General features: G+C 61.9%; 1 protein-coding gene across 1 annotated transcript; it reads right to left on the bottom strand.

Moving 5' to 3' along the window:
* Nucleotides 1–3,340: 3,340 nt before the first annotated feature.
* On the bottom strand, nucleotides 3,341–10,561 carry TAGLN2 (transgelin 2). Its single transcript, XM_027611483.2, has 5 exons — nucleotides 10,438–10,561; nucleotides 5,415–5,623; nucleotides 4,797–4,971; nucleotides 4,414–4,516; nucleotides 3,341–4,129 (listed from the first exon to the last, which is right to left on the bottom strand). The coding sequence occupies exons 2-5, from the start codon at nucleotides 5,592–5,594 to the stop codon at nucleotides 3,988–3,990; spliced, it is 600 nt and encodes a 199-aa protein (XP_027467284.1). The 5' UTR covers nucleotides 5,595–5,623; nucleotides 10,438–10,561; the 3' UTR covers nucleotides 3,341–3,987.

The raw sequence follows: 10,561 nt of genomic DNA on the forward strand, positions 1-10,561 counted from the left end.
TACTAACTTACTCTTTAGGCTTCTCTTCAACAAATTTAATCCCAGACCCTTTATAGTTCCCTCCCTAGGGCCCTATTGCCCAGGCTTTTCCCTGTTCTGCTGCTCCTTGGGCCTTTTGCCAAGCTCCCCAAGGCCTCCCCCGGCTGTAAAGGCAGGAATGGGACATATTGTTCTCCACGGAGCCATGTGCAAACTCACAGATGCTTACATCCTGCCTACGCACACCGGACGCACACCTCGCTGCGCCCATAATTCCCGCTCCTTGGCAAACATGCTCATAGGCGGCCTCCACACTCGGTCGCAGATTCCTCTGCTACCACCTGCTGAGCCCTAGCCCTGCGAATTCTCGCACACCTGGACACACACCCACAGGAAGGGACCACACAGACCTATGCTTTTTCCCCAAGGGTAAGCCGAGCTAGGCTGAGCACCAGGGGCCCTCTTCCTCTTCTTCCTCCCCCCTCCGCCCCCCCTACCTCTCCCTGCCTTCCTACTCCAATTCTTTCCATTGGGCCACAAGGAGCCGAACCTACTTTTTCTCCACCTCCGCAGCAATTTCGCACTTCAAGGCTGAAGGCAAGGGGTAAGTGAACCAAAGTTGGCTCCTCCCTCTTCCCGCCCTACTCCCATGTCGTCCCCCAAATCCTCAGTGTGCCTTTCATTTGCCCGGCGCACACACAGCTCTCTGTCCCCTCCCCGACCCCACTTCTGGCCGTCCGGAGCCCTGGTGTCTCAGGTTTTCACCTGCTGGAAATGGACAATGGGGGAGCATCGGAAGGAAGCTGACAGATGAGCTGGTTCCATCTCAGACCCAATGGCAGGCTGGCTTGCTGAGCGCCTGGCCTGGCTGGGCACCGTGTCCCTGGGCCAGGGGATTCAGGAACATGAGAGTGGGGTGATACGCATTCATTTGTTCGACAAATATTTATCCAGCACCTACAACATGCCGGGCACCTCGCCACATCAACAAAACCAACACAAACCTGCCCTTAAAGAGTGTACTTTCTGTGGGTGGAGACAGAAAATAAATAAGTAAAATACACTGCCGGTCAGGTGGTGACATGAGAAAGCAGGGGTGGAGTGTGCAACGTTAAATAGGCCGGCCGGGGAAGGCCTTACTCGGAAGGCAACCTTTGAACAGACTTCAAGGACAAACCGCGGTGAGACCTGGAGGGGACAGGGGCCCTGGCCGCAGGGACTGTCCTGCAGGTAGGGCGTCAGGAGACACCAGTGCAGGGAGCCATAGAGAGCGAGGTGCCACACAGAGGAGCTCCTGCACCCCCCCCGTCCCCCCTAGGACTCCGAAGGGCGTGAGGCCAGGAGAGGTGAAAGAGGCCAGATTCGGTGCAAAACTGTGGCCTCCGATGGGACGAAAACACTAAGCAGATTTTGAGGTGTCGGTGCAGGCCGTTTCCAGAAGGAATCTGCTGAAGCTGCGGCCAGGTGGATTGCGGGGAGCCGTGGAGACGGCTCACAGAGCCTACGGGGGGTGGCGGTCCAGCCAGAAAGAAGCAAGGCGTGCCCCCTAATCAAGCACTTGTCCAATCCCAGCGAGTTTGCCTTGAAGAGCCAGTTCCTCCCCGGGTGGGGGATCCGGCTGCTGCCTGAAGCATCTCTGAGCATCACCTCTCCCCCCACGAGGCGTCCACACAAACCCTGCTGCACCCCACACGTCCGTCTCTGGAGCACTTGCAGGCGAGGGACCGTGCTTTCCGCACAGGGCTGGCACAACCCTCACGGCACCGGGAGGAAGGAGCCAGTATCTCTCGCTTTCAGACGAGGGGCCCCCACGGCCCCCCACATCCCTTTTGTCCCCCTGTTCCTCCACGGCCCCACTTCTTGCTGAGCCCCCAACTGCCCAGGATCACAGCCAGGTTGACCCGGCCTCAAATCCACGTCCCTCCCTTTACTCCTGACGTGGCCGTGGGATGCCCTGAGACCCGGTGTGCTCGTGTGGGGCCAAAATGGGGGAAAGAACACAGTGCTGTGCACCTCGTGGACTACTGTGGGAATCCACTGGGGGAAGCCAGGGGGGTCTCAGTCTAGGCTCTGGAACAAGCTGAGTGTCTCAGAAAGTTGTGAGGCACATGGCCCGCAATCTGTAGCTGCAAATGGTTAAATGAGGGAAGGGTGCAAATGGTTCAGTGTTCTCGTATAACAATTAGTGAATTCAAGGTTTTCTGTGCAATGACATCACTCTCCCTCTCCGGTGTCCCGCAAGCCTCCCAGAGCCAGAGATAACGGGGCAGAATGACAGCTAACCGTGGGAATTTGCATAGAGGCACCAGCCTATTTTATCTGTGCCCCAGCCTGAGGGAGGGCAGCCAATTCCATCCCTCCTGTGGGGTCACGTCAGGATCCCCCAAGATCCCCGCTGGGCCTTCCAGCTGACCTTCCACAGACAGCCCGGCACGGTAGGTGCTCCTTGGCAGAGGGAGCCACAGTGAGGCAGGGGGAGAAGAGAGAATTAAAGCTCTCTGGTTGGCAACCCGGTCCTAATCTGTCCCCCTCAGGCACGACGCTGGGGCTCTGCCCTCCTAAGGAAACAGGCGCTGAAGTAGAAAGAGGGTAGGGGGGAACTTGGTGTGGGGGGCTGGTCCAGGGTCTGTCCAGTCCTCCCAGGGTCTGATGGGGAGGCCATGGAGTCAAGGTGACACCTAGGAGTTGGAAATGAGGGGGGCAACATTCATGCCTCGGTCAGGGCGAGCTCTGGACAACCTGACCCCAAAATTGATTTTCTTGGTACAAGGCCACCTGCCCCGAAGTCAAGTTCTCTCCTCTGCACTCCCAAGGGCGTGGGATCCCTCAACAGGGCCTCCTCCCTCCAGCCACCACCACCAACTCCCTCCTGCTCCCTCGCAGCCTGGCAATTCCTCCCCACCACTGCCCCCCTGGCCCCCAAGCTGGTGTGGCCAACTCCAACAGGGGCCACCTTGCCCCAGGCCAGCCCGAGGGGCCTCCCGCCGAGACTGGCCAGGACTCAGGGCAGGGCCAGCAGCCAGCCCCACCCTCCTGCCGCGGCGAAGAAGCTGTTCTGGCTGGGAGAGGGGCCCGACCAGGAGCACCAGGTGGGATGCCCAAGTCCTAGGCTGGTGTGTGGACTCTGCCCACATCTCCTGCATTACGGCCCCTGGCCCAGCGGCAACTGTCCTCAACCCACCCCCCCCTCCCTTAAAGCCGGGGAGGAAGAGGAGAGGGAAGGAACTCAGAAAATGGGTGTGAGGACTGCAGCCTTTCATCTGAAAGCCCTCTCTCCCGCACCACCAGTCACGGTACTGCCCCCCACATTCCTCCCTTCCCAGTGGAGGGCTCATGGCCCCAGACACAGCCAGAGACCATCCAAAAAAGACAAGAGATTTATTGAAATCAGCAAACTCAGGTTTTTTGAGCCCCAGCCCATGGTGGGCAGCCCTCCCGCCCTGTCCCCTCACCCCCACTCCTTAGCCACAGCAAGGGAAATGGAAAATGGGAAGCTGAGAGAGCCCCTGCCGGGCGCAGGCTGCCTTGATGTGCGGTGAGCACAGCCCGGCTGTGGCTGGGGTGGCGGTCGCCACAGGCCTCTCCCTATAAATTAAGTCCTGCAGCCACAGCTAGGGGCGAGGCATACTTGTGGAAGCAAGGCCAGAAGGCAGGGTCCCTGAGCCCCAGCCAAGGAATGGATTGAGGGCAGAGCTCAGGGGGAAAAGAAGCCAAAGGGAAAGAGAAGAGGTATGAGGGTAGGGGGTGGCAAGGCCCCCAAATTTTGGTCCCAGGAGAAAAGAGGCCTGTTGGTCCAGTTTGGGTGGGTTCAAAGAAGGGAATGTATTAGTAAGCACGGGGGAGAGCCTGCCATCGGGCGCCCCCAGAGAAGGCCGGCCAGGCCAGGCCCCCACCCCGGCCGAGGGGAGTCTGAGAGCCCCGGGGGCTCTCAGGGAATGTCACTGCTAAAAAATATACACATATATATTAACCATTCGTGGGAAGAGCAGGGACAGGGCTGGGGTGGGATCAGAGGATCTGGCGGGGCGTCCCGTAGCCGGTCATGCCGGCCTGGGACGCCCCCCGGTTGGTGCCCATCTGCAACCCAATGACGTTCTTGCCCTCTTGCAGCTGGTTGTCCGAGAAGTTCCGAGGGTTCTCCTTAGACTTCCTGCGTGGGAAGGGGGCGCTGGTGAGGAAGAGGCTGGAGGCTGCCCCAGGACGTGTCTTCCCCGGACCGGGCAAGGCTTCGCTGGGGACTCGGGTGCCAGTGTCCACTCTGCCCTTGAGAGGCCTTGAGCTCCCTCAAGCCACCTCTTCGTGTCTCAAAAGGGACAGTCCCTTGCCAGCCCAGGAGAGTTGCGAGGACTCAGGGAGATGAGGGACGGGAAAGTGCTTTGTGCGGGACCGTTTGCTTGGGACGGGGACAGGCCTGGGCCACCCTGCCATACTCACTTAGGAAACCAGTTGGGATCCCCAGAGAAGAGCCCATCATCCCGGGCTACCGCCAGTCCACCCAGGTTCATCAGCGTCCTCTGCACACAGGCCATGTTCTTTCCTGGGAAGGGGGAGGGGGTGTGTTGGCCTCGGCAGCACTGGGGTCCTGGGGGCCAGGGTCCCACCTCTACCACTTAGGTCAGCAAGCCTGGCTTCCTAATTCCCTCTGTCCTCATACCCTCCTCCACCCCACCCCCCGACACGGCCCCTTCCTCCGTGAAATACACACACACAACCGCTCTTTGTCCTCAGGGTGCCAGAAACCTGCCCCCTCCTCCTGGGCAAGATGGCCCGGCCGGGTCTCTGGTCTTCTGGGTGACAGTGCCCTGGCCCTGACCCACCTTCCCAGAGGTCCACAGTCTGGAAGATGTCAGTGGTGTTGATGCCATAGCGCTCGGCCGCCTGCAGGAACTGAGAGATCTGCTCCATCTGCTTGAAGGCCATAGTGGAGGCCTGGATCTTCTTCACTGGGGCCTGTCCCTCGGGGTACAGCCCATTGATGAGCTCACACAGCACCTGGGTGAGGGCAGCAGGTGTGCAGAGGTGAGGCCATGCTGGCCCCGGAGACAGTGAGCCCCCGAGGTTCCTGTCCTGCCTGAAGGCAGCTCCTACTCTACCTGGAGTGAGCCCCGGGCCCCTTCCTGCCCGAGCCCAGAGTGTTCTATTCTTTTTTTTTTTAATTTTTTTATTGTTATGTTAATCACCATATATTACATCATTTGTTTTGGTGTAGCCCAGAGTGTTCTAGAACACACCCTCCCATGGTTCTTTCCTTGGAGCTATTCCTCCTTGTGTCCCCCAGGGCCTCCCCTTTCACTCTGTGAGTCCTCTGCGGGATAGATACCCAGGCTCAGAAGGAAGAAGCAGAACAAGTCCAGGGCCCCCCGGCGCCCCCCCCGCCCCCCCCCCCGCCCCCCCCCTGCTCCCTGCGCTTCCAGTCAGAAGTGCTCAGCTCTCACCGTGCCATCCTTAAGCCAGTTCTGGAAGTTCTCGCGCCCAGGCTGGGGCCGGCCCACATCCTTGCGGCACTGGGTGGTGATCCACTGGATCAGGATCTGCTCCAGGTCCGCGTCGTACTGTTTCTCGATCTTCTGCTGCACCTCCCGGCTCAGGCCGTAGGCAGGTCCCCTGTTGGCCATTCCCAAGGGCAGCGGGTGGCTGTGGAGCTCTGGGGAGAGGACACGGCCAGGCCCGCAGTCAGTACGCTGCAGCCTGCAGGGGCACACTCCACATCCCCAGGGTGGGACCCGCTGTCAAATGAGGGGACTCTCACCCTGACTCCGGAGCACGGGCTGAAATAACACTGCTCAGAGCTCTGGGGTTAAGGGTCCATACAGGCCATCTCTGGGTTCTCCCACCCCTACAACAGGCAGACTGTTACTGAGTCCTGCCATTAGGCTTCATTTGAATGGCCCCACTACTAGAATGAAATAGAAAACCCACCGGAATAGAATATGGGGTAAATGAGGCCAAGTCTGGGGGTTCAGCCCCTCATTTGGGGTGGTTGGCTTTAGCAAAGGCCAACTGGTCATTCTAACCCCAGCCCTGGGAAGGAGGAGGATTGGGGGAGAGGAGGAAAACGGGGCTAGGGAAACTTCTTCCAGGAGCTAGAGAACTAGACACACCCACCCTCAGTTAGCCTCTGGGTTTAACTGAGCACCCACTCTCTGTGCTGGCGACTGTGGAAGAGAAAAAAGTTCTTGGTCCTAGAATGCCAACAGAGAGACAAAGAGAGCACCCAGGAAAGGGTAAGGCTTGTCCATGGTGACTACTGTACAAGTCGGCAGTCAGACCCTAGGTCACAGAAACGCAGAGAAGAGTGTGGGCAGAAGCACCCCGGAAGGCTTCCTGGAAGAGGGGGTCTGAGTAGGCCCTTAAAAGATTTCCGCAGACAAAAGGAACTTCCCATGAGAAACCAGGCAATCAAAACCAATCCTACCTCCCCTTCCAGAAGCTATGGTAGGCAGAATAATGGTGCCGCCCAAAGGTGTCTACATCCTAAGCCCCAGAGCCTGTGAATGTTACATAGCAAAAAAGGCCTTTGCAGATGGGGCAGAACGAAGGGTCTTGACACAGGGAGAGTATGCCGGATCATCCAAGAGGGCCCAGCGTCCTCACAGCGAGGGGCTTTACAAGCGAGGGAGGGAGGCAGGCAAGTCAGAGCGGGAGAAGCAAGAAGAAAGCAGAGTCAGGGGAGAGCCATGCAGGTGCCTCCAGAGGCTGGAAAAGGCAAGGAAAGGGGTTCTCCCCTAAACTCCACAAGAAGGAAGGCAGCCCTGCTGAGGATTTTAACCTCTGCTGAGGTCTCTACAACTGCACCATGTGAAATGTGTGTGGCTTTAAGTCACTAAATTTGTACTAATTTGTTATAGCAGGAATAGGGAACTAACCCAGGAGTGTAGGTGGTATTTTTAGGGAAACTTTGGAGGGGAGGGAGAGTTGGGGAAACACACGGGAGGATTTAACTTCAGTTGAGAACCTGTGTTGGGAAGAAGTGGGTGGTTTCCAGACCGCCGGCCCAGGGGCAGTCTGTCCCCACCTCCTACCTCACTGCCTCCGTCCCGCTTCCGGGACCCTGTTGACAAGTCCCAGGAGTGCTACCCATGCTGCGGGCGGGGGGGGGAGCCAGGGCCACAGAAGGGACAGGACCTCACTCCCTGTCCCCACCCCTCTGCAGATGAGCTTCCCTTTCCACTGTGAGATCCAGCTAGCTGTCTGCCGCTCAGACAGGGGGATCCCCCAGAACAGGCACCTGTGTGCAAGGAGAGCGAGGGGAGACACTCCTACAGCCCACACCTGGCTCCAGGCCAGGTCAGACGGAAGGGATGAAGTCACTCTGTCTCGCTCTCTGCCAAACACCCCAGGTTCCACAATCCTGCCACCCCCTCCGTGGGCCTCGGGGCTCAGCAGACGAGCCAGGCGTGGGGCAGAGCCGCCTCAAACCTCTCCTGCTCTCAGCCTTTGGTCTCAGGCCGGTCCCCTCCCCCACACTCCGACAGCGCGGCTTCTTTCTACGCCTGCTTATCCAGCAGCACATTTCCGGCAGCGATCCTCCCCCTAAATCAGTTATTTTTATGCCTCATTAAGAGCAGCCCACCCTCACTTCCCCCCAGCCTGAAGACTGGCCCAGATAAATGTCGGTCTGGGCCTTGACCCACACCACCAGGCGCACACACTCTCGGCTGGCGGAGGGCAAGCAGAGAGCAGCCGAGGCCTGCAGAGCAAGGGGGACAAGATTCTCTCCTGCCAGCCCAGGCCCAGCAGCTCAGCCACCACCCGCTCCATCTCAGCCCGGGGCCCCTGACACACAGGGGCATGGCTGGGACACCTGGGGGGAAAGGGGGAGGACGGGGCGGAAGCCACCAGTAAGCCCCCTTTTCCCAACCCAATGTCCAGACCTCTCTTCTGGAAGCAGCTTCACTAGGATCCCCTGGGCCCCAGGGCTGTGTCTCCTTGGAGCCACGTGGCCTAAGGCCAAGGGATCACGATGGCCCAGGGAGAGAAAGGGCAGAAGAATCATGAACCCAGACACCAGGGTCAGTAGGGGAGAGCAAGTCTGAAGCGCCCCCCCCCCCCCCCACCCAGGGGCAGAACAGACTTGGCCTCCCAGCCCCAGCTCCGGGCTCCGGGAGGATGCTGGGGGCCCTGCCCCCACTCTGGAGCCTGGACACAGCTGGCCGTGTCACAGCCTCCAGCTGCAGTATCTCGGCTCCACTTGGGGGCCACTGCCCTGGAGCCCAGAGGTGCCAGAGCTGTGGGGCAGAGATCCGGGAAGGGGAGGCCTGGCCAGCTTGCCTGCAGGGTTTTCTCAGGCGCAAGCTGACTGGCGGTGGCTGGTGTGCTGGAGCTGGGGTGGCCCACCCTCGTGACACCCAGGGGACCTTCTGCAGCCGTCCCTCAAAGGAAGGGAAGAGGGCCAGGTGCCTGCTGGGGTGGGGAGCTGTGTAGGAGATGCCCAGGGCTGGGGATCCGAAGAGAAGACAAAAGCTGAACCACTTGGTGGGGAGTCGGGGGGGCGGGTTACCCAAGCCAGAGCTGCCTGCAGCCGTGGGAGCCCTCACCCCCATCCACAAGGTTACAATGGTCCGGGAAGGGAGAAGGCCTCCCCCAGACCCTGAGCAGGACGCTCACCGAGCCCCGCCCCACGCAGATGTCAAGGGCAAGGGTCCCCGGCTGGGGTGGCTGGGGTGGCTGGGGTGGCTAGGGCCCCGGGATGTGTCACAGGGGAAGACAAAGAGACTCTCCATTCATTGTGCACACAGTTCGCAGGGGACCGTCCCAAGTCAGAATCGGGCTTAGGGCTATTCTGAAGGAGCCAGCGGGGGCCCCTGCCCCCGAAGTGAAGTGCAGAGCGGGCAGGCAGGGCAAGGGGGGTGGACACCTGTGACCGAGGAGCCACCCGGGGGGCAGCCCCTCACCATCACGTCAGCGAGCAGAAGAGAAAGCTGAAGCGGCACAAACAGGAAGTCCAAGGCTTGCGGGAGGAGGGGTGAGGTGGGGCCGTTGCCATGGCTTCTGTGTACCAAACACAGGAACCCGGCAGGGTGGGGGCACCGGGAAGAAACACGCACTCAACACACACGCCGTGGTGAAGAGGCTCCGTGCACCGGGGCCAGAGGCGGCCTCCGTGGAAAAAGCAACCCCCCCACCCCCGGCAGTTCCCAGGTGCAGGCAGGTGCGAGGGATCCCTCTGGGGGGCAGCGGCGGAGGCTGAGGGCGTTTGAAGGCGTGGGAAGTTACAAGTTTGGGGGTAGAGAAGCGGGCTCAAGAATAGTTCAGGAGAAGAAATGCTCTGCGAACGGAGGGTGTGCTCGCAGTTAGAGAGCCCGCTGCCTAAAAATCCCGGAGCGAGAAGGGCTGAGGCGAAGGAAGGATTCGAGGCCAATCCAGGGGGCAGAGGAGGGCTGGGGCGCTGGAGGGGGGCTGCAGTCGGACAAAGACTACCGGTAGCCTCCCGCAGGGCCGGGCCCCGCAGCCCCACGCTACCCCGGCCTCCTCTGCGGTTGTAGGTCTCCCCGCGCGCGGGACGAGGAAGGAGAAATCGGGAGGGGCGCTGGAGAGGGGGAGCTGTCCCTCCGTCTGGTGCTCTGGAGTCAGAACTAGGGAGAGCCCAGCCAAGCCACAGGGCTCCCCGTACCCGGGACTTCCACCACCCCCACCCCCACCCTCCAATCCCGCCACGCTTTCTGCTCCCAGATGCCAGGCTGCCCCAGAACTCCCCGGGCACGGGCTCCAGGAGGCTCCAGGGGGCCTGCAGGGCCGGGAAGGCGGCCGTCCACTTCCGGTCCTGCAGGTCCGGCCCCGCCGCCCCGCCTCGCCACACCCTGGGCCGTTACAGGCGGATGAGTCACCCACCGCCCGCCGCTGGGGTGACGCAGTGGTCTGGGCAGCCCGCCCGCCCGCAGCCCCCGCCGGCTTTCCCAGCAGTAGGGGGCGCGGGGTGGGGGCCCCGGCGGGCGCGGGGGCAGGATCGCCCGCAAGCAGCCCCCTCCCCACACCGCCCGCCAGCGCGGGCGGCAGCCCCCGGAGCCCGAGGTCGGGGGACTGTCCTCCCCAGCCCGTGACCCCGACTCGCCAGCGGGACAGCGGCGGGAAGGGGAACGGAAAGGGCGGCCTCGGGGCCGCGGAACGCGGGCATCTCCCGCACGTGCTCCTGGGACCCGGAAGTGAGGGTCGCGGGGAAGCTCCGAGGGCGCGCCCGCCCTCGGGGCACGCCAAGCCAAGCCCCGACGCCCGCCGATCCTCTCCCCCGAAGGCCGAGTCCCCCCCCCCGACCCCCGCTCTGGATGGACGCCCCGTCCGTGCTCCCGCAACCTCGGCTGACCTCATCGCCCAGCAATGCCGGGTCGGGGCTTGGGGACAGGACCCGACAGCACGGGGCGAGCAGAGCGGTCGCCGGACCCTCGCCCCAGCCGGGGAGCAAGTCGCCAGCGCTGGCCTCCCGCTTCCTGGGGGCGCGCCCCCCGCCCTCCCCCCGCTCACCGTTGGCGGGCCGGTGCGGCACACTCCTGGCAGCGGCTGCGGGCCGAGTGGCGCGCCCGGCCCGGGCCGGGGGGTTTTCAGCGGGATCCCGCCTTGGACGGGGCGGACCCGGGGCGGGGCGAGC

The sequence above is a fragment of the Zalophus californianus genome, chromosome 10 (assembly GCF_009762305.2).
Source record: "Zalophus californianus isolate mZalCal1 chromosome 10, mZalCal1.pri.v2, whole genome shotgun sequence".
Taxonomy (NCBI): domain Eukaryota; kingdom Metazoa; phylum Chordata; class Mammalia; order Carnivora; family Otariidae; genus Zalophus; species Zalophus californianus.